A 24,211-nucleotide genomic window follows, 5' to 3' on the forward strand; every position below is an offset into this window, starting at 1 on the left:
CGGCCAAGACGTCCGGGGCCTCTTCTACCGCGCCGCCGCCCAAGCCCTCCAAGCTCATCAAGGGGAAGGCGACGGCCTCCAGCGCCCCTTCGGGCGGCCAGCAGCCCTTGGTGCTGCACGTCTCCAAGGCTGCCAAAAGCGCCAGCATGAAGGCCACCGGCCTCCTCGGCCGCATTACGGAGTTCCAGCGCCAAGGCCGGGACCTGGGGCACCTCCTGCCGTATGCCCAAAAGTGGAACGCCGCGGACATCACTCCGGCGACCCGCGGCATGGGCAAGGATCGGCTGCCGGCACCTGATCCTGTCGGGGATCGGTGCTCTGAGGAGCACTTCATGCGGCTCCGGGCTGCCGTAAAAGAGCTTGACAGCGCGTGGTATGACTCCACGAACAATCTGACGGTATGTTCTACTAACTTTCAACCTTTGCCGGTTTCTTTGTTTCCGGTTCTGCTTTATCTTTTCCTTAGTTTCATGCCGGTTTCTCTCTTGTCTATCTTCCCAGTCCCCGAGTTTTGTGGTGAGAGCGCAGCTCTTAGCGCAAAACTTAACTTAAGTTTTTAGCGTGAAACCGGCACTGCCAGTCCCCGAGTTTCGGGTTAAACATCTTCTCCTTAACACATAATTTACCTTAGAAACGCGCAAAACCGGCACTGCCAGTCCCCGAGTTTCGGGTTAAGAACTTTGTTCTTAGCGCAAAACTTTATCTTAAAAACGCGCAAAACCGGCACTGCCAGTCCCCGAGTTTCGGGTTAAGAACTTTGTTCTTAGCGCAAAACTTAACTCATTTCTTCTTTTTCTTGAACAGGTCACCGCTGACACTCGGAAGGCCCTCTTCGAGGAGCTTTTATGGGAGCACCGGGAGCTCGCTGAGGCACACGACAAGTGCCAAGGTAAGTTTTTTATTCTACCGGCATCTTTGCTACCGGAAACCTTTTCTCCTTGTGACGCTTACAATTTCTGTTCAACAGTGATCCCGGAAGCTTCCATCGACGCTCTCAAGGAGCAGCTCGCCACGGCCCAACGTACTATTTTTTCCTTTCTCCTTTGAACTTGGTTTCTTTTCAGTTTTACTAGTGTAACCTTGCTAACACTCATTTTTCCGGTTACAGGGGAGAAGGATGAGCTCAGCCGGCAGCACCAGGAGGAGCTGAACGCCCTCAAGACCAGCTACCAGGAGCTCAAGTCTCAGCTGATTCAGCTGGGGCTTGACCACGCCAAGGTCCTCAAAGCCGCTGAAGTGACCGCAGCGGCCAAGTTGGACGAGGCTCTGGAGGATGCTTGCAATGCCACTGTGGTGTTGCGGGCAGAGCTGGAGGAGATGGCCAAGGCCCGGAAGGGTGCCGAGGAGAAGGCCGCGCGGCTGGAGGAGGAGCATAAGGAGTGCGATCAGCTGATCCTGCAGACCGACACACTCGCCCTCCGTAAGTTCTTTTCTTTTACACTTTGATTACTGCACACAAGCCTTTCTTCCTTCGATCCCATTTTCTTTCCGCTATCTTTCCGTCCGGTCTCTCTTCTTCCGGATTCTTTTCTCTCTGGTCTCTTTTTCTTCCGGTCTCTTTTCCTTCCGGTCTCTTTTTCTTCCGGATTCTTTTCCTTAAGCTTTTTCTTTCTTTGCACAGGCCTCTTTCCGGACTCGCAGAGGTATGCCGTCAAGAAGGTCGACGCGCAGCTTAAGGACAAAGGCCAAGCGGATCTTACCGTGCCATGGACGCCCAAGGACCATCTGGTCGCGCTTAACGCGCGGGTGTCCCATATGCGCTGCATAGACCGCAATCTTTCGGACATCCCTGATGTAGCTACCCAGCTATACAGGACTTTATGGCCTGGCGAGGAGGTGCCGGACACCTTCACCCTTATCAGCGACCGCCTCAAGGGTGCCGGCAAGAGGATCCGCGAGTGGCAGTGCTCTGCTGCCCTCGCTGGAGCGGACTCCGCCCTCCGCGTCGCCTGCTCCTGGTACCCGGAGCTCAATCTGGACGCCCTTACCGGCGTGCGCGAAGGCGCAGAAACGGATCTGGACCCGATCCTCTCCGCCAAGCGGCAGGATCGCGCGTACCGCATCGCGGAGTATGCCGACATGCGCACCTTCATCCCTCCCCCTCCTGGCGTCACGGACTATCTCGACGAGGAGGAGGATGAAGCCGAAGAAGAGCTTCTGGACGACGCTGATGCCGGTGCTGCTCCTCCGGAAGCCCCTGCTGCGTGATTACTCTCTTTGAAATGTTTGCCTGCTATCTGTTCGTTGGTCCTGCTTATCTTTGAAACAATGTTCGTTAAATTCTGCCCCGGAATGCCGGGGTCTATGATGTAAGACTTTAAGTTTGCCTGTGGTTGTGCTACAACATTTCCTGCCGGTAAGTTATACCGGTAGCTAAGTATCTCTAAGTTTGCTTTAGCACATTTGCTTTTGGTTTTAACTTTATCCTGCACTGCAAAGATTCCTCAATTGTTTCCGCATCCAATTTGATGCATACTTGGTTCTTTTGCCTTGGCTCTGCCTGCCTTCTCTGGGCGTTCTTTGGCGTATGAGCACAAGGTTCTTTCACCAAACAAGCATCTTCTTGAACTTAGAAATAACTTTGAAATTTTGCAAAAAACCGGTTTAACCGGGGTTAGTTAAACTTTCCGGATTGTTCTTTCCTGCTCTCCCTTCCCGCAGTTCATGTGCTTATCCCCTACCGGTTTATCTTGCTTGCCATGAAGCCGATTTATGACAGCAGCAGAGTCGAAGACTCCGGTAGGATTTAGCACACTACTAAACCGGAAAGAAAAAAACATTCAATAAGCAACCGGTAAACTGAAAAAATAGACAGGTTACATGCAACTTAAGTTGGGGTAGTCCCCGAGATTCATTCAAGGTTCCGGCATCTTTTATTCATAGCATATAAGGTACAAAAAGGAACTTCTTACACCACCACTTCAAGAGTAGAAAGGGCGCAAATGCAGCTACGTTCCATGGACGCTTGCTCTCCTCTCCGGACCTGTCCGCCTTTCCTTTCTTCCACTCCTGTGCATCGATCAAGTAGTATGCATCATTGTGAAGCACCTTGCTTACAATGAAGGGACCTTCCCATGGTGGTAAGAGCTTATGCCGGCCTTCAGTGCGCTGCACCAGGCGAAGTACAAGATCTCCTTCCCGGAAAACTCTCGGGTTAACCTTCCGGTTATGATAGCGTCTTAGGTTTTGCTGGTAAATGGCTGTTCTTGCCAAAGCCAGCTCTCTTGCTTCTTCTAGCAAGTCCACATCGTTTTCTCTGGCCTCTTTGACCTCCTGCTCAGTATAGAGCTGTACCCTTGGTGAATCATGAATGATATCGGTTGGTATCACCGCTTCTGCTCCATAAACCATGAAGAAAGGAGTGTATCCGGTAGACCGGTTTGGGGTTGTTCTTATACTCCACAAGATCGATGGTAGCTCATCGAGCCAACATCCTTGACTTTTCCACCGCATCAATGAGTCTGGGCTTGATACCGGAAAGCACCAAAGCATTCATTCTTTCCACTTGGCCATTGCCTTGTGGGTGTGCCACTGAGCACAAATCCAACCGGATGTTGTTGTCTTCACAGAACCTCTTGAACTCACCTTGAGCAAAGTTGGTTCCATTATCAGTGATGATGCTGTGCGGGTATCCATACCGCAAAATGACATCTTTTAGGAATTTCACCGCTGTATGCCCATCACACTTTGCGATAGGTTTTACTTCTAGCCATTTGGTGAACTTATCCACCATGACCAAGATGTGAGTCATGCTGCTTCTTGCAGTTTTGAATGGGCCAACCATGTCAAGGCACCAAACAGCAAATGGCCATGTTAGTGGTATTGTCTTTAAACCGGATGCTGGGGTATGGTTTTGCTTGGCGTACCTCTGGCAGCCGTTGCATTTTCTTACCAAATCCTCAGCGTCCTCCAAAGCAGTGGGCCAATAGAACCCATGCCGGAATACTTTTGCTACCAAAGCCCTTGATGAAGCATGATGCCCACATTCTCCTTGGTGAATTTCCTCAAGCATTTCTTTTCCTTCCTCCGGTTCCACACATCTTTGAAGGACACCGGTAACGCTTCTCTTGTACACCTCACCATTGATGAACGTGTAAGCTTTGGACCTTCTTTGTATCCTCCTTGATTCATTTTCGTCAGCCGGCAAGGTGCCGTTGATCAGGAATTCCTTAATAGGTTTAACCCATGACGGTATCTCTCGAACCAGAAACACCGGTGCATCTATTTCCATGCTATCCACCAGCATCATTTCTTCCGGTATGGGTACAGCAGTCCCCGAGCTTGCCGGAGCAGTCCCCGAGCTTGCCGGAGCAGTCCCCGGGTTCCCTTCATCGATATCCATGGGTACTACGTGTGACTCTGGTACAAAAATTGATTCTGACTCCGGGCTCGGTTTGATCGATGGCACTCTTAGGTGAGCCAAAGCTATTCCGGGAGGAATTTCTTGCCTAGATGAGCCCAGCTTGGACAAAGCATCCGCGGCCTCATTTTCTGCTCGCGGCACATGGTGAAACTCACACCCTTCGAAGAATCCGGCAATCTTTTGCACGTGAAACCGGTACGAGGCCATGTTGGCATCTTTTGCATCCCAATCTCTGGAACACTGCTGTACCACAAGGTCTGAATCTCCATAGCAAATGATCCGGTGGGCACCGATTTCTTTTGCGACCTTAAGCCCATGGATCAAAGCTTCATATTCAGCGACATTGTTTGATGCCCTGAAATGCACTTGCAAAACATAGCGGAGGTGATCTCCTTTTGGGGAAGTGAGCACCACACCGGCACCTAGACCTTCCTTGAGCTTAGATCCATCAAAGTGCATCTTCCAGTATTCTACCCTCTGATCTGGCGGTTTGTATTGCATCTCCGCCCAATCAACAAGGAAGTCAGCCAAAGCCTGTGATTTTATGGCATCTCTTCTTTCATATACCGGCACGTACGGTGATATATGGATTGCCCATTTTGCAATCCGGCCGCTGGCATCTTTGTTGCACATGATGTCGGAAATTGGTGCTTCGCTCACCACTTTCATGGGGTGCTCCTCAAAGTAGTGCTTGAGCTTGGTGGCGGCCATGTACACGCCATAAGTCATTTTTTGGAAGTGAGGGTAGTTTTGTTTTGATAGGGAGAGCACCTCGCTCAAGTAGTATACCGGCCTCTGGACGGTTTTTTCTTCCTCTTCTCTTTCAACCACAACCACTACACTCACAACCCGGTTTGTTGCTGCTATGTATAACAGCATAGGCTCCCTTTCTAGAGGTGAAGCCAGTATGGGTGCTGTGGCTAGCATCGTTTTTAGCTCCTTAAACGCTGCGTCTGCCTGAGGGGTCCAGACGAACGTGTCAGATTTCTTCATGAGAGCATAGAGTGGCAGAGCTTTTTCTCCCAATCTGCTTACAAACCGGCTCAGCGATGCCAAGCTTCCGGTAAACTTCTGCACATCTTTTAACTCTCGAGGGATAGCCATTCTCTCTATTGCTCGGATCTTTACCGGATTAACCTCTATGCCCCGGCTTGATACCAGGAAACCGAGCAGCTTGCCGGCAGGGACACCAAAGGTGCATTTTGCCGGATTGAGTTTCATCCGGAACCGTCTTAGGTTATCGAACGTTTGCCGGATGTCATCGATTAAGGTGTTCTTTACCTTAGTTTTTATCACGATGTCATCCACATAGACTTGTACGTTTTTCCCAATTTGATCAAACAAGCATTTTTGCATACAACATTGCCGGCACGCTGCACCAATCAGGCGCAAACCAAAAGGCATAGTGTCATAGCAATAAGCCCCGTGCGGGGTAATGAACGCAGTTTTTATTTGATCTTCCTTTTTCAAGGGAATTTGGTGGAAACCGGAATAGGCATCCAGGAAGGACAACAACTCACACCCAGCAGTTGAATCAATCACTTGATCGATTCGTGGCAAAGGAAAAGGATCTCTTGGGCAAGCCTTGTTCAGGTTGGTGTAGTCGATGCACATGCGCCACACCTTCGGAGCTTTGGCCTCCAGGTTCTCATCTTTCTTCTTTTCAACCATTACCGGATTGGCCAGCCACTCTGTGTGCGTGACCTCCACAATGAATCCGGCCACAAGCAGCTTGGTTACCTCTTCTCCTATGATCTTTCTTCTGTCTTCAGCGAACCGGCGCAGTGGTTGCCGCACCGGCTTGGCATCTTTCCGGACGTTTAGAGAGTGCTCAGCCAGCTCCCTCGGAACACCTACCAAATCATCAGTTGACCAGGCAAAGATATTCCGATTCTCACGGAGGAAGCTGACGAGCGCGCTTTCCTATGCTTGGTCAAGGCCGGCACCGATACGAACGGTGCGCTCTGGGTAAGCCGGATCCAGCACAATGTTCTTTGTTTCATTGGTTGGCTTGAATGCCGGTGTGCCCATGTTTTCACTCATTGCCGCTAAGCTCATTTGTGAGGATTGAGCCAGCGCAACAGCTGTTTGCATTCTTTTCTTTTCCTCCGCGATCACCAGCGATTCTGCTAGGTTTGATCCGGCAGATGCAGTTTCTAGTGAGATCTTATAGTTTCCCACCACAGTCAGTGGTCCACGAGGTGCCGGCATCTTCATCTTGAGGTAAGCCGTATGAGTGGTGGCCATGAAAGCAGCCAACGCCGGTCTCCCCAGCAATGCATGGTAGGGACTGTCTAGATCCACCACCTCAAACTCCAGATTCTCCACCCGGCAATTGTCACGTCCTCCAAATGCCACGTCCACCCGAACTTTTCCTATCGGGGCACAGGACAAGCCAGGAACGATCCCATGGAACGTCGTGCGCATTGGCTGAAGCATGTTTTCTGTTATGCCCAGCGTATGCATGGTGTGCTTGTACATGATGTTGATGCTACTGCCATTGTCTATCAGCACCTTGCTGAACTTCACTCGAGTTTGCGGCCCTTTCATGATCGGGTCCACAACAAGAGCATATCCACCCGGATTCGGCATGATCTTTGGGTGATCCTTGGATGACCAGGTAATTTCCTGATTGGACCACATCATGTACTTGGGAACTGCCGGCATCACAAAGATTGACCTCCATGGAGCGCCGGTGTACACTTTGCCGGTCTGTTGGCTCAGTGACAAAGACAACACAGCACAGATGCGGATCTTCGTAAACATTCCGGCCTAAAGGTGCCGGTGGAGGTGGCTGGTTATCATTTTGCTCCACCCGGTTAACTTGCTGGTACTGCTGCCGGTTTGGCTGCACCGGTAAGGCGTTTGCCCCGGTAAGTGGTGGTGGTGGCGGTAGCTGTTGTTGCTGCTGCGGCATGTCTTGCGGTGGCCGCGCATCTTTCACTGTTCCTTTTTGCATCAAGTACTTGGTCCAGGTACAATCCTTCGTCAGATGGTTTGACGGATGTGCCGGATTCGGCGTGTGCCACCGGCAAGGTTGATCCATGGCAGCTTCCATGGTGTATTTCGCGGGTTCTTGCCAATTCTTCTTCTGGACCCAAGGTTTCTTTTCCACCCATTGTTTCTTAGGACCCGCCCATGGCTGCGATCCGGTTTTTTGCCTCTGGCTGTCGCTGGCCTCAAAGTTTTCCTGCACAGAAGCAACTTGCTGCGGACCGTACCTTCGATCCGGAAAATATTCTCTTCTTTTGTTATTCCGGTTGTCCGGTGCTGTTCGTGGCGCGCTGTTCGGCTCCGGTTGCCTTGCCGGCTGCGTTGGGTCTCCCAACGCATAGCTATCCGCCACACGTATCATTTCTGCCAACGTTGTCGGCATGTTTCGCTGCAACTTTTGCCACAACGGTGAACCTCTACTGCATCCACTTCAAAACCAAGCAATGGCTTGTGCCTCGATCACCCAATAACAGGAGTTCCTTGTGGTGTTCCACCGGCTAGATAATCCCGGTCTGTTTCGTTCGGGCGCTGCACGCACAGAGCAAGTTGCTGCGGCCTGTTTGGCCTCTGATAGGTGCTGCTGAAATTGCTCACAAAGGCCTCCTCAAAATCCAACCAGCCATTTATGCTTCCTGCCAGCAAGTTGTTTAGCCAGATTCTTGCCGGTCCAACCAAAAACAATGGTATGATCCTCACGGCCCAACGCCGGTTTCCTCCTCCTGCTACGGTTCCTCCACCGCCTGCAACGTATACCGCGGTCACGTAATCCGCGAGCCAATCTTCCGGCTTTGTGGTGCCATCATATGTTTTTGTGTCACGGGGCAACATAAAGTTGCGAACTGGTGGTTTTTCTTTCATGATCCTTGGGCCAAAACACTTTGGACCTGGAGGACCTTCCTCCTCGATCATTTCTGACAAGTACACTCTATCCAGACGGTGCCTCGCATCCCGTTCCGGTAAGTATCTCTCTCCGAAGCGTTCTCCCAATGGGTTCCGGAATGCTGCCGGTCTGGTGGAATCGGCTTCATCGTAACATTCCGGTACCGCGGCCCTTGCCTGCCGGTACCTTGGGGGATCCATTTCCTCCTCGTCGTACGCTGCCCTTGCAGCTCGATAGTTTTGCCCGGTCTCATATCTACCGGCATGATTGTTTCCGGCATAGCCTCTGGCGTAGCCTCGCTCTGCCCCTTGGCTTTTTCTACCGGCATCATGTTGCCCGGCTTGTTGCTTTCCGGCAAGAACCGGATCGTACACAGTCATCTGCTGCGCATTCACCTCTTTTTCTCTCCTTTTATCCGGATGGGGGGACGATGCCTGCCCATGGGACTTGCTACCGGCATTCTTTGTTGAACGCGCGGATTTTGAGGCCGCTGCCTTGTTCAGCTTAGCCAGCTGCTCAGCATTTTGCTGCTCTATGGTTTCCAGCAGCTCTCTGACACGCTCTTGCTGCTTTACCAAAGCCTCTCCGGAAAGCGACTCGCACAGCTCTACTGCAGCCTTAGCAGCTTTTATAGTTTTGTCCGGGCTGCTATACTTAGGCTTTTCCACGATGCTAACAGATGCAGAGGCACTCTTGCCGGCAAAAATCTCTTTGCGCAAATCTTGATCTAGGTTGCGAGCTTTTAGCCGGTTTTCCGGCATCCTAGCAGCATGCGCGCTAACAGAAGCAAAGCCATGGGCAGCGTTATACTCACGTACGGTTAGGTTCAGCTCGCGCTGCGCCCTGACGATGTCCTTGCCGCTCTCCAGCATCTTCTGGCGCTGCGCCTCCAGCTCCGCCTGAGCCGCTGCCGGGTCGATGTTCTGCGCGATGGGGGTGGCGAGGACGTTCATCGCTGCCTGGAGCGGTGTCTCCGGTGGCGCGGATGATGCTCCCGCTGCGCCTGCGCCACGCTCCAGCGGTGGCTTAGCCGCACGGGTCGAAACCGCGCGACCGGCACCTTCAGCCGCAACCTCCTTTCCTGCACCAGCCACACCGGTCATCATTACCTCAACGCTGCCGGCGGCGCGGCCAGCACAGAGCCATCTTGGCGGGTCCGGTGCCACCAGCACCGGCGAGAGGCGCTGGCGCACGGGGACGGTGCCGAAGTAGACGCGGTGGCTGCCGAACTCGATGATGTGGCCGTTCTTGGGGAAGATGCCGCCGTTGGCGAAGCAGCCCGCGTTGTCGTTGATGAAGTCCATGGCGTAGATGCGCTGCACCAACGCGGACACCGTACGCTCGCCGGAGATCTCGAGGACGCCCGCCCGAATGTGAACTCCATCAAGCGCCACTTCATGCCCCACGGTGGGCGCCAACTGTCGTCGTGGTGAACGAGCAGATGCCATAGGATGGCTTAGATTGGGGCCGAATGGACGCAAGAGGATTCGGGGGAGGGTTTGCGATCAGGTGGGAAGAGATTCCGGATGGTTTCCTCGAGAACTTGGCCAAGGCCAGAGGTTGAAGAAGAAACACACAAGGAAGAACTCCCTCTAGATCACCATGTTCATAGATTCACACAAGTTACAGGCTCTGCCTTCCTACATACACGCGTACTTACTTGCTCGTGAAGATGGGCTGCCCCCTCTCCTTATATAGGGGAGAGGGTGGCTTACACTGCAAGAAACCCTAATGGCATCTTTGACTGGACAAACTACTTTACAGAGTTACTGTACAAAGCTACTTTAACAGGCTACTGTACAAAGCTACTTTAATCATAGATGACACCGGGGCCTTCTTTTATCATAGAAGCGGACGTCTTCCGGCTTCTTTGGACGTCACCTCTCTCTTTGGCGCCAGGGCTCTGAATAAAGTTACTTTGCTTAGCTCATCCTTGTCTTCTTGCTCTGAAGAGAATCTTTGACCAGTCCTGCCGACAGGCTCTCCTTTCCGGTATCTTCTATACCGGGTTCCGGCATACCCCTTTGGGGATACCGGCTTAGCCTTGCTCTCCCGGATTCCTACTAGGCTTCCGGTAAGAACATTAAACCGGTATCTTGATGGCTTAAACCATCCGGTTTGGCATGCCTTTGGCATACCGGGGGTTATCCCCCCAACACTGAGTGTCTGTTGAAGGAAAGACCATTTAACTTTATCATACGCATTCTCAAAATCAAGCTTTAAAATAACCCCATTTAATTTCTTAGAATGCATCTCATGTACCGTCTCATGCAAAACCGCTACTCCATCAAGGATATTACGTCCTTGCATAAAGGCTGTCTGCGATGGTAAAACAACATGATCCGCAACCGTATTAAGTCTAATGGTGGCCACTTTCGTGAAAATCTTGAAACTTACATTTAATAGGCAAATGGGTCTATATTGTTCGATCCTTTCTGCCTCATTAATTTTCGGTAACAAGATAACTTCACCAAAATTTAGACGAAATAATTCTAGTTGTCCAATGTGTAAATCACTGAACAAATCTAGAAGGTCCGATTTAATAGTATCCCAGAAGGTTTGATAAAACTCACTGAAACCCATCTGGACCCGGTGCTTTGTTGCATTCCATTTGGAAAACTGCCTTCTTAACCTCTTCCTCAGTATAAGGTGCGGTTAGCAAGCCGTTTTCTTCCAAAGAAACTTGGGGTATATCAACCGTTAAGTCCTCGTTAAGAGAGAAAGTACTTTCCTCCGGAGGACCAAACAAACCCTTATAATAATTAGTAATGTAAGACTTGAGATGCTCATGGCCTTCAATCAACCCTTCATCTTGAATAAGAGAGTGAATATGTTTTTTCCGGTGTCTCCCATTAGCTAAGCCATGGAAATACCGCGTATTCGAGTCTCCTTCCAAGATGAATTGAGCTTTGGATCGTTGATACCATTTGAGCTCCTCTTCGCGAAGAAGACCCGCCATCTGTTCATTGGATTGATTTTTAAGCTCAATCTCATGTGTAGACAGGGGTCTAATCTCCGCAACAGCCTCAAGCTCATCAATCACATTTGATAAGCGAGACTTTCTTTTTTAAGAATACCAGCCGTATGGGCAGCCCAACCAGAGAGATGTTTGCGCATAGAACGCATTTTATTATTCCATCTCAAAATGGGCGTACTCCCCCCGACCGGTCTATCCCAAACCCTTTTAACCATATCATGAAATCCCTCTCGATATAACCAGCCAAGTTCAAATTTGAACGGCCGTTTACAAACGGGTGTGGGATTCCCGGTGGTTAAAAGGATGGGAGCGTGGTCAGACAGTTTTTCAATACGTTCTAGTGCGCGGACTGACACCAGAGGGTATTTATTTTCCCATTCGGTATCCATCAACACACGATCTAGTTTCTCGTAGGTGGGCTCCGGCAAGCTGTTTGCCCAAGTAAACTGTCGACCAGTCATAAACACCTCTCTTAAATCAAGGCTATCAATGACAGCGTTGAACAAGAAAGGCCAATGACCATCAAAGCGGCCTTTACTTTTCTCATGAGGAAACCTCAACAAATTAAAATCACCTCCGGTTAAAATCGGGTAAGGATTATCTTTTGTAAGGTTTACCAACTCACGTAAAAAGTCAGCCTTAAACACTTCCTGGGCGGCACCATACACAGCGACCAGACTCCACGTGAAACCATCTGCTTTGTTCTGAATGTCGAGCTTAATGTGGTACTCTCCATCAGAACTAGCCAAAATGGTCATGGTGTCTATGCGGACGCCAAGTAAAATGCCCCCTGACCTACCACGGGGCGGGCGAGAAAACCACTGAAAGTTAATCCCGCCTGACAAACGGTCGAGAAAACTTTGAGAGAAATTTCGCCTACCCGTCTCCGATATAGCAAGAAAATCTAAATCATAATCTCTACCACCATCAGCAATGTGGGAATGCTTAGCCAAGTCACGAAGACCTCTGCTATTCCGGAACATGCCATTCATCGAGAAACTATTTTAGATTTAGAGTTCTTGCCATACCTACGAGATTTCTTTCCAGCCGATGATCGAGAACCACGTTCGGATGCTTGTAAATCAGAACTAAGCTCCGCGTGTTCTAAATCAACTTCTGAAATGTTGTCAATTATAGCCGAGAGAATTTGACCATCTAGGATGTCATCATCATCATCGTCGTCTATAATTGCCGTTTCAGGCCCAGTGGAGACATTTAGAACAACCGTTAAACGGTCAAGCTCCGTTTGTCTCAACACATTAGCCGAAACAGAAATCTCATCAGACCGAGAACCCAAGGAAACCCCTAGGCTACTCAAATTAGAAGAAATACGAGTATCTGAAAAAGAAACAAAAGACTTAGACGGTTGTTTAATACCTGCCGTGTCGAGGTTCATCTCCGCCTTGCGTCGCATGGCTCTCTGATCATTGAACAATGCATTAGCAACATTAGCCACTTCCCCACCAAAATCTCCCATCACTTCATGTCCCAGTGACTGCTGTGTCACAGGGGCGCCCCCAGCCACATTCTCCCCCTGCACTTGCAGCTCAGCGTTGAGATTCTGGTCGTCCTGCCCAAGCCCGTGGCCCAGACGAGATGAACGAGGGATCGCCAGCTTGCTGGTCGCGTCGTCCTCCTCCTCAATAGCCAGCTGCAGCAACCGCAGCGTCTCCGATGGCGGATCCGCGGCCCCTTGGCTGTTCCCCAGCGAGTTCTGGAGGGAGGAGGCGGGAGAGGCGACGCTGAGCTCGGCCCGCCACTCTCGGAGCATCTGGTGGACCTGCTCCTCGAGTACGGCGGCGTCGGTGGAGCGGCTCTCCTGGCGGGCGGATTGGAGGCCGGAGAAGATCTCCTGGAGATCGTCGACGCGGGTCTTGGCGCGGTCGCGGAACTGCCTGTGCCGCGACGACGAGCGAAACCTTTTGGGATACTATTAAATCGGACCTTCTAGATTTGTTCAGTGATCTCCACACAGGACAACTAGAATTATTTCGTCTAAATCTTGGTGAAGTAATTTTGTTACCGAAGGTTAATGAGGCAGAAAGGATTCAGCAATATAGACCTATCTGCCTATTAAACGTCAGTTTCAAGATTTTCACGAAAGTGGCCACCATTAGACTTAATACGGTTGCGGATCGTGTCGTTCAACCATCACAGACCGCTTTTATGCAAGGAAGGAATATCCTTGATGGAGTGGCAGTGTTGCACGAGACGGTACATGAGATGTATTCTAAGAAATTAAGCGGGGTTATTTTAAAATTAGATTTCGAAAAGGCGTATGACAAGGTCAAGTGGTCTTTTCTGCAGCATACACTTAGGATGAAAGGTTTTTCTCCTGAGTGGCGCGCTCTAATATACGATTTTGTGTATGGAGGTAGTGTGGCTATCCGGGTTAATGATGACACCGGCCACTTTCAAAACACGAAAAGGGTTACGCCAGGGGGATCCGTTATCACCGATGTTATTTAACATCGTAGCGGATATGTTGGCAATACTCATAGAGCGAGCTAAGTCTGATGGCCAGATTGAAGGTGTGATCCCACATTTGGTTGATGGGGGTTTATCTATCCTTCAATATGCCGACGATACAATTCTTTTTATGGATCATGATCTCGAAAAAGCTCGCAATCTCAAAGTAATTTTGGCGGCGTTTGAGCAGTTGTCGGGATTGAAAATCAATTTCCATAAAAGTGAATTGTTCTGTTTCGGTGATGCCCAAAACGATATGACTCTATATACAGAGTTGTTTGGTTGTGGGCAAGGCCAATTTCCCATTCGCTATTTGGGTATTCCGATCCATTATCGGAGACTTACAATTGCTGAATGGAAAATTGTGGAAGAAAGATTACAAAAACGCCTTAGTAGTTGGAAGGGTAAATTGCTGTCCCTCGGAGGGAGATTGGTTCTCATTAATTCAGTACTGACAAATATGGTACTGTATATGTTATCATTCTTCCTGCTGCCAAAAGGAATTCTACATAAACTCGATTATTATCGATCTAGATTCTTTTGGAAAGGGGACAGCGAGAAAAAGAAATATCGACTGGTTAAATGGAGTGTAGTCTGTAGTCCCAAAGATCAAGGCGGTCTGGGAGTTCATGACCTAGAGGTCAAGAACTCAGCTCTGCTAGGTAAATGGCTTTTTAAGCTTCTTACTGAGGATGGGATTTGGCAAACTATTCTTCGTAGAAAGTATATTGGCTCGAAGGCGCTATCCCAAGTGGTTTGGAAACCGGGGGATTCCCACTTCTGGGCTGGTCTCATGGCGTCTAAGAATGTTTTCTTTCGCCATGGTACTTTCTCTATTAAGAATGGAGAACAGATACGCTTCTGGGAAGATGTTTGGTTAGACAATGCTTCCTTGAGTGAGCAGTATCCTGCCTTGTATAGTATTGTTCGTCGCAAAGGTGATACCATTGCCACAGTAATGGCTACCTCACCTCCAAATGTGACGTTCAGACGGGTTTTACTTGGACAAAGGCTTGTGGCATGGAATGATTTAATTCAACGGTTGGGAGATATTCAGTTATCAACTGAACCGGATGAATTTAGATGGAATCTTCATGTAGCTGTTGCCTGCCAAAACCCACCGGCGGGCAGCGGCCTGTCAACACTAGTAGAGCCGGGAAGAGCCTAGAGCTGCGGCTGGCTGAGACCCCTCCGAGCGACGGCCCGCAATGCTCTTCTGGTCACACGCGGCGATGCGAAGTGCAAGGGCGTGCCACCTGACCTATACCTGGTCAGGAAGGTGATGGGGATGCCTCGCTTAGTTCCTGCATGGCATACACGTAAACATTAAATACGAGCCTCGATCGGCTCTCAGGTTATCCTGTGAATCGGCTCAAAGAGCTGATCCACCCATGATTCGTACGGGGTGCACGAATACTTGGTGATCCTGCTTGATCAAAATATAGCTAATGAGATCTACGACGATTTAGGGTTTTCACCGCATAATCGGATCATCCTACTCCAGGTTGGGCCTCGCGGCCACGCACGGTGCTCATAAGCCGATCCTAAACAAGGCCTAAAAACCAACATGACGTTGATCCTCGGAACATCCTGTTTAGGACTTGCGAACGCCACCCTACGTGCCGCTGGATCCTCCCCCCCTTTGTAAGGCCTAACTATTGCAGATATTAAACTAATCCTTGCAGAACAAGGAGCAATCGTAACGGATCAGATCTACTAGATGATGAACAAGCAGGGTGCCGCCCCTACACCTGAGATAGGCGTGAGGGCGGCTAGACATGCAAGGGTTGCACTACGTAAGCATGTTATACGAAGAGCTATGCTAACCCTAACACATCTATGATAAATACGTTGCTCGCCATCAAAGACGCTTCAGTACGAGCAACGCATGAACAACGTGGAGCTTGTGCTGCCTAGATCGCAAGATGCGATCTAGGCAGCATGTCGCTTACCTGATTGAAACCCTCGAGATGAAGGAGTTGGCGATGCGCCGAGATTGGTTTGTTTTGGGTTGAACGTGAGTTGTTGTTTATTCCATAAACCCTAGATACATATTTATAGTCCAGCGGACTTTCTAATTCAGGCGTGCACCTAACCGTGCACGGGTAAAACTCTACCTCCTAACTTAACATACGATCTAATATATTACAGATAAATGGGCAATCTAGCCCAACTTCGCATATAAGGCCGATCTTCGTGTTCTCTCCAAATATAACCTTCAGGCTTATCTTGATCGTGGCCCACCTCCAACTTGGTCAAATTCTGGTGATAACACATGCCCCCCTGGTTTTGGAAATGACATTTCCAAAATCATTATGCTTTTACCGTCGGGTCATGTCGTGGCAGAGCAGAACCTATTGCAGTATTTTTCGTCATGATGCCCTGCCTTCTCGACTGCTCCGCGTGATTTGACCGTTGTATTTGGGCACCGCCTCCTCGAAAACTGCTGTGGCATTGAATTCCTTCACCATAGCCCCCTTTTATTTAACCGCTTCTGAGCAGTTCGTCACTTCATCATCCTGCTCTATTCTGGCCATCGGCACCAAAAAACCCCAATCTCCCACAGCCATGTCTTCCTCTTCTTCCTCTTCGTCGTCGGTCTTCCACGACTCCTCCTCCGAGCTTTCCTACGGGTCCTCCTCCTCCCGTGAGACGCCGCCGGACATCCGCGCCCCAGAAGCATGGGACCTGGAAGACCACGCTTCCTCGGTCTGGTCCGAAGACGACCAGTCCCTGACCAGCGGGGACGAAGATCTTCAGTTCCTTGCCGTCGGGGAACTGGAGTCGGAGAGCGAGGACGATCAGTTCCCCTGGGACGGCTGCCCCACCTCTGAAGAAGAGGAAGAGGAAGACGACGATGATGACGACGACTCCCTCGAGGGCTACCCGCCAGCGAAGCGCCTCCGCATGTGGTGGGACGACGACAGCAGCGACGATGAAGACGAAGATGAAGCTCCTGTAGAGGGCTATGGGAGCAGTGACGAGGAACCCATCGGCAGCAGTGCCGATGAGAGTTCCGAGGATGACGATGAAGGAAGCGATGGCCCGTAGATTAGGATCTACTAGTGTAGGCCTAGCAGTAGTAGATTGGTCAATAGACCCTTCTTTTGTTCTTCCTTCCTGAGAAATCGACTCTTTCTTTGTAAGAAATCCCCTTACTAATGAAGAAAATCCCTTAATTAATCTCGCTCCCTTGCCGATTGTCGAAGGGAGTTGTCGTACAGGGAGCCGATAGCAGAGCATCGGCTCATATTACTGTCTGAGGCCAAGCTGTTGTATAAACAGGCCTAAATCGCGTCCAAACCATGAGACTGAATCCCTCAGCAATTACTAGGAGATCTCACGCCGTGGTTAGGAAGCTGTTGTATAAACTTATTTCGCTAAAGTCGATATCAGCGTATCGGCTTTGTTTCCTGAAGTCGATGCCCGTGCATCGGCTGTTCTTGCATACTGTCAATCTCCACACATTTTCTCAAGTCGATGTCTGTGCATCGGCTGTGATTTTTTTTTTACTGGCCGATTCTGAAATCGGCCCCCATATCTTACTGTCCATCATCCTACATGCTTGGGAAATATTTCTTGAGGTGTTGACCATTTACAGCCACTGGGAACTTTTCGCCGCTCAACTCCTCCAGCATGTATGCATTACCCTTCAAGGCCTGGACAACTTTGTATGGACCGTGCCAATTAGGAGACCATTTGCCATATGCCTTATCCCTGGTTCCCAATGGCAACACAGCTTCCCACACAAGATCACCAACTTGGAACTCCTTTGGCCTAACCTTTTTGTTGTAAGCACGAGCCACCTTGGCTTTGTTCTCCTTAATCTTCTCCAACGACCAAAGCCTGAGTTCTGTTGCGTCCTCAATAGTGTCGTTCATCAAAGCTGCATATTCTTCAGCTGTCAGATCATTCTGAAACGTGACACGTCTTGATCCAGCTGTAATTTCCCAAGGCAATACGGCTTCCTGTCCATAGACAAGCTGGTACGGTGAAGTCTTTATGGCTCCATGGCACGACATGCGGTAGGCCCATAATGCTTCTGATAACTTCTCATGCCAATCCCGAGGGTTCTCGTCAATTTTTCTCTTGATTAGCTTGATCAGACTCTGATTGGACGCCTCAGCCTGCCCGTTAGCTTGAGCATAGTATGGGGATGATCGGATCAGTTTGATCCCTAAGTCATCACAGAACTTCCTGAATTCTTTAGAAGTGAAGACCGAACCTCCATCGGTCGTGATAGTTTGGGGGATCCCAAACCTATGAATGACGTGTTCTTTCACAAACTTGATCACATCTTCTGACTTCACCTTTTTCATAGGGACGGCTTCCACCCACTTAGTGAAGTAATCTGTGATAACCAAAATCCATTCATGTTTTTTACCTGACGCCGGATGGATTTTGCCGATCATATCCATGCCCCACCCCCGAAACGGCCAAGGCTTGATGATGGGGTTCATTGCTGATGCTGGCACCATTTGAATCTTTCCAAACATCTGACACGCTTGGCACCCCTTGTAATAATTGAAGCAATCTTCAAGCATAGTGGGCCAATAAAACCCTGATCGCCTGATCAACCACTTCATCTTATGAGCCGACTGATGCGTTCCACAGGCACCTTCATGCACCTCATGTAAGAGCCGATTAGACTCAGTCGGTCCTAGGCACTTGAGTAGCAACCCTTCCAATGTCCTGTAGAACATGTCGTCTCCTATAAGGACATACTTCATGGCTTTGTATCTTACCCGTTTAGGTGCCCCCCGAGCCGAATCTTTTAAATAATCGAAGATCTCGGCTCTCCAATCATTCTGTTCCAGGAATTGTATCTGAACTTCCGATCCGTCGGCTATATCTATGTAGCCTGACGCCATTTGTGCGAGATTGTTGGCATCGGTATTCTGGGATCTTGGGATCCAATTAAAGTTGATGTACCGAAACTGTGTCATCAACTCACGGCATTCCACCCAATATGGGAAAAGTGATTCACTTTCGCAATTATATTCATCCGTGAGCTGGTTAATCACCAACTTTGAGTCTCCAAAGAGCTCCACAGCTTCTGCTCCAGCTTCTAGTAGCAATTCCATTCCCTTGCGTATTGCCTCGTATTCTGCTACGTTGTTGGTGCAAGGGGTAGATAATCTGATGGAGAAGGAGTACTCCGCCCCCCGAGGCGACACAAGCAGAATGCCGATGCCACAACCCCCGTCACAAACCGATCCATCGAAGAACATAGCCCATGCACGTATAGATAGTGCTGCTATATTGGTACTGATCCGTTCAGCGATGAGATCGGCCAACGCTTGGCCCTTGATCGCCTTCGCCGGCTGGTACCGGAGATCAAATTCTGACAAAGGCCAACATCCACTTACCGAGTCGGCCTTTCAAAACAGGGCCGACAACATGTGCTTGACAACGTCTGATTTACGATGATGACGATGATCTCTGCCGTCAGAAGGATGTGATGAAGCTTGGTGCAGGTAAAGAACAGGCAGAGGCAAAGTTTCTCGACCTCAGGATATCTTGCCTCCGCGTCCAGCATCCTTCTGCTGAGGTAGAAAACGACTCTCTCCACGCCCTCGTAGAGTTGCACCACCACCGAAGCAATGGACGTGTCGCCCATCGACGTGTAGATGTAGAATGGCCTGTCTTGCTGGGGCGGAACTAGCACAGGCGGCGTCGTCAGATATCGCTTAATCTCATCGAACGCCTGTTGCTGTTCTGCCCCCCAGTGAAACTCGTCGTCAGATTTAGTCTTCACCAGCGCCATGAACGGCTCGATTCGTCCTGACAAATTAGAGATGAACCGCCGGACGAAATTGATCTTGCCGATGAGGCGTTGGAGCTCCTTTTTCGTGGTTGGCGGCTGCATGGTACGCACCGCCTCCTGACTTTTCAGGCCGATCTCAATTCCCCGTTCATGAACCAAAAAACCTAGGAATTGACCAGCCGTCACGCCAAAGGCACACTTCTTCGGATTCATTCTCAGCCCGAATTTCCGAGTTCGGTCTAGGATGCGCCGTAGATCGCCCAAATGTCCCTCCATGGAGACCGATTTGACCACCACGTCATCGATGTAGATCTCCACCAACTTGCCGATCAGATCATGAAATATATAATTCATGGCTCGTTGGTACGTTGCACCAGCATTCTTCAACCCAAAGGTCATGACCACGTATTCGAACAAGCCCACTGCCCCTGGTACCCTGAATGCGGTCTTGTGTATATCTTCCGGAGCCATGAAAATCTGATTATAACCGGCGTTGCCATCCATGAAGCTCAACACCTTGTGGCCAGCAGCAGCGTTTATCAATGTTTCTACCACGGGCATTGGATATTCGTCCTTTGGGGTGGCTCTGTTAAGATCTCGGAAATCGATGGCCACGCGCCATCGGCCGTCCTTCTTCTCCACCGAACGATATCGAGATCCACTCCGCATACCTGCATGGCCTGATGAAGCCAGCGGCCAACATTTTCTCGATCTCCTTCTTGACTTCTTCCAGGATTTCGGCCCTCATCTGACGTGCTCGCTGTTGGAACGGCCGAAATCCCTTCTTAAGGGGGAGCCGATGCTCAATGATGCTCCTGTCCAAACCAGGCATCTCCGTGTAATCCCATGCAAAGCAATCTGGGTATTCCTTCAACAGGGCTATCATCTGTCCCCTGAGCTGTGGATCTAACTTCGTGCTGATGAAAGTAGGTCGAGGTTTATCCCCAGGACCGATGTCGACTTCTTCTAGCTCATCAGCTGATGTAAACCCGTACCCTAGCTTTCCGTCACCTGTGAGGTCGACGCCACCTACTGGGAGAGCAGGTGCTACGGATACTACGGGCCGATTACTAGCATCGGCTTCTACCTTGATCATCACCAAGATGTTTTGGCGTGGTCGGGGCCGATCGCATGGAGCAGCCTCTTCCTCATCTTTGCCACGAGAGCAGTTGCCCTCGCCTTTGTCTCCATCTAGGGGGTGTCCCAGTTCTATCATGTTGACGTTGAACGAGTGTCCTGGTTGGCATCTCCCAGGGTAGGTACCGTTGATCCTGTCAACGGTGCGCGACGGTGAATGAGGCACTCCTGGTGCCGCCGATGTGCACAACAACGGCAGACGGGGCTGGCGTGGTACCTTTCCTCGGTAGGTCCTGAGAGCTGGCTCTAATAGAGAGTGCTGATTTTTCATGACCTCCTTGACCATCCGAACGGCGACATGCTCCAAAGTATTCACCAGGCTCTCAGAATGGAGATGCAACGAGTGAGCCACCATGCCACCGATCTCCTGGCGCACGGCCCTGGTACGTTCCTCTGACGGGACAGATAGATCCACTTCATCGAGTGCGCCTTCCGGTGAGAACCCCTTCCGCCTGATGCCATACGCACGGGTTCTGTGATATGAGCCGATGAGGTCGGCTTCGAGGGTGGCCTTGATCTCGTCATACTTCTTCTTGAGCTCGGCAGGTAGCTCCTCGTAGGTGACTGGCGTGCCGTCCGCCGCCATCTCAGATGTAGATGGCGATGTGGTTGATGTAGACGATTGTCCCACCGGGCGTGCTGTAATGTGTTGATCGCCAAAGCCCACCGGCGGGCAGCGCCCGTCAACACTAGTAGAGCCGGAAGAGCCTAGAGCGGCGGCTGGCGGACCCCCCTCCGTGCGCCGGCCCGCCATGCTCGTCTGGTCACACGCGGCGATGCGAAGTGCAAGGGCGTGCCACCTGACCTATACCTGGTCAGGAAGGTGATGGGGATGCCTCGCTTAGTTCCTGCATGGCATACACGTAAACATTAAATACGAGCCTCGATCGGCTCTCAGGTTATCCTGTGAATCGGCTCAAAGAGCCGATCCACCCATGATTCGTACGGGGTGCACGAATACTTGGTGATCCTGCTTGATCAAAATATAGCTAATGAGATCTACGACGATTTAGGGTTTTCACCGCATAATCGGATCATCCTACTCCAGGTTGGGCCTCGCGGCCACGCACGGTGCTCATAAGCCGATCCTAAACAAGGCCTAAAAACCAACATGACGTTGATCCTCAGAACATCCTGTTTAGGACTTGCGAACGCCACCCTACGTGCCGCTGGATCCTCCCCCCCTTTGTAAGGCCTAACTATTGCAGATATTAAACTAATCCTTGCAGAACAAGGAGCAATCGTAACGGATCAGATCTACTAGATGATGAACAAGCAGGGTGCCGCCCCTACACCTGAGATAGGCGTGAGGGCGGCTAGACATGCAAGGGTTGCACTACGTAAGCATGTTATACGAAGAGCTATGCTAACCCTAACACATCTATGATAACTACGTTGCTCGCCATCAAAGACGCTTCAGTACGAGCAACGCATGAACAACGTGGAGCTTGTGCTGCCTAGATCGCAAGATGCGATCTAGGCAGCATGTCGCTTACCTGATTGAAACCCTCGAGATGAAGGAGTTGGCGATGCGCCGAGATTGGTTTGTTTTGGGTTGAACGTGAGTTGTTGTTTATTCCATAAACCCTAGATACATATTTATAGTCCAGCGGACTTTCTAATTCAGGCGTGCACCTAACCGTGCACGGGTAAAACTCTACCTCCTAACTTAACATACGATCTAATATATTACAGATAAATGGGCAATCTAGCCCAACTTCGCATATAAGGCCGATCTTCGTGTTCTCTCCAAATATAACCTTCAGGCTTATCTTGATCGTGGCCCACCTCCAACTTGGTCAAATTCTGGTGATAACAGTAGCTGGCACTTTCTCAGTCAAATCTTTATACAATGCGATTCTTCATTCTGATATACCGGTTGATAATAATAAGAAAATCTGGAAGATAAAAATACCGTTAAAAATAAAAAAATTCGGATGGTATCTTCGTCGCGGAGTTATTCTTACCAAAGATAATCTTGTCAAGCGGAATTGGCATGGGAGTGCTAGGTGTGTTTTTTGTCAACAAGACGAAACTATTAAACACCTTTTTTTCCAGTGCCATTTTGCGAGATCTATTTGGTCAGTCATCCAAGTCGCATCTACCCTGTATCCCCCGACTAGTGTAGCCAATGTCTTTGGCAATTGGCTCCACGGTATCGATTCAAGGTTTAAGTTGCTTCTTAGGGTGGGGGCGCTAGCAGTTATCTGGGCACTCTGGCTAAGTAGAAATGACAAGATTTTTAACGATAAAAATTGTTCTTTGTTGCAGGTCATCTACAGATGTACAGGTATTCTCCGTTTGTGGTTACCTCTTCAGCGGATGGAGAACCGAGACCTATTTACGGAGGTCTGTACACGGTTGGAGGCTACGGCGAGGGATACTTTTTCCTTACATGGGTGGCAGCATAGTCTACGGATTGCAGCACCACCCACACCATAGGCGATTTATGATTCATCGTTCCGATATGTATTTCGCCTAGTTTTCAATATCTTTTTATATTTTTGGTTACAGACTTTTTGAACAGCTGTGTGCATCCTGGTTATGCAGAGGCTGGATGTAATTGCTTTCCCAAAAGTAATAAAGCATCCTTTATCGAAAAAATCTATTATAAAGGAATAAGTTTTTTTAAAAAACTTAGGGCATCTTTGGCCGACACAATTCGACTTCAGTTGTGTCCGTTTCTCTCCGTTTGGGTCGGGGCGCTGACATCGAAATCAGCTAAATCGGTCTGCACATCCGTTTACGTCAAGGCCAACCAAGCGGCCCGACTCTTTCTTTTACCACCGTCAACGATGGGTGAGTCGATTCCCGTGTGCGATCGCTCAATTCCCATACGCGGGAAAGGGCGTGCGCGGGCCTTTGCGACCCCGCAACGGTTATAAATGGACAATGTCGCCTTGACGATGAGGGCAACATCCTAGCTAGCACCCATGGCTGAGCACGACCGCACCTGGAGCCTCTTGGCCAAGATGGCGCGCACCAACTACCCAGATGATCCGAACTCGACGGAGCTCGCCGCGAGGGCGGCGTTCGAGGAGGAGGAGATAGTCGTGTACTCCCGCCAGGACGAGGCAGAGAAGGTGGAGGCGGCACATGAGGCCATCTTCGAGGAGAGGAACCTGCTCTTCATGGAGTCGCTACACCACCAGGCGCGCTCGACATCGATGCGCGTTGGGGGACCATGGCACAACTTCCCCCGGCCATGGACATCGATGTCATCGAGCTCGGTTGCGTTGCCATCAAATTTGCCGACCTCGAAAATGATGACAACGCACCGGATCTCGATGGGCTCGGCGACAATGATGGCATCGACCTCGATGACTTTGTGGATGAGGAGGCCATGGATATGACGAGCAGCGGGTGCTGCTCGCGCCGGTCGAGACCGTCCCGCGGGATGCTAACCACTCCCAGCTCATTGAGGTGGACACATAGGACCTCTACGGCCGTCGGGAGATCATGCGGGTGGCCGAGTTGTCGTCCCCGGCAACGGTCCACCGCGTGACGCATTAACAGGCGATGACGGCGAGGCAGAGGGGGCAACGGCGTGTGATCGGGAGAACAGGGAGATGAAGGAGGCAGCCTCGGTGATGGTCGAGGCGTTGGAGGTCGTGGCGCGGGACC

General features: G+C 50.3%; 1 protein-coding gene and 1 long non-coding RNA gene across 2 annotated transcripts; one reads left to right on the forward strand and one right to left on the reverse strand.

Moving 5' to 3' along the window:
* The first annotated feature begins 655 nt into the window (after nucleotides 1-655).
* On the forward strand, nucleotides 656-1,218 carry LOC139832169 (uncharacterized). The gene is made up of 3 exons (XR_011746846.1): nucleotides 656-889; nucleotides 968-1,021; nucleotides 1,109-1,218. It is a non-coding gene; the product is annotated as an uncharacterized lncRNA (long non-coding RNA).
* A 10,984-nt stretch (nucleotides 1,219-12,202) lies between these two features.
* On the reverse strand, nucleotides 12,203-20,127 carry LOC127309938 (uncharacterized). Its single transcript, XM_071822466.1, has 2 exons — nucleotides 20,122-20,127; nucleotides 12,203-13,144 (listed from the first exon to the last, which is right to left on the reverse strand). Exons 1-2 carry the CDS (start codon nucleotides 20,125-20,127, stop codon nucleotides 12,203-12,205), a joined length of 948 nt encoding a protein of 315 aa, XP_071678567.1.
* Between the last annotated feature and the right edge of the window lie 4,084 nt (nucleotides 20,128-24,211).

Source organism: Lolium perenne, chromosome 6 (genome assembly GCF_019359855.2).
Source record: "Lolium perenne isolate Kyuss_39 chromosome 6, Kyuss_2.0, whole genome shotgun sequence".
NCBI lineage: Eukaryota > Viridiplantae > Streptophyta > Magnoliopsida > Poales > Poaceae > Lolium > Lolium perenne.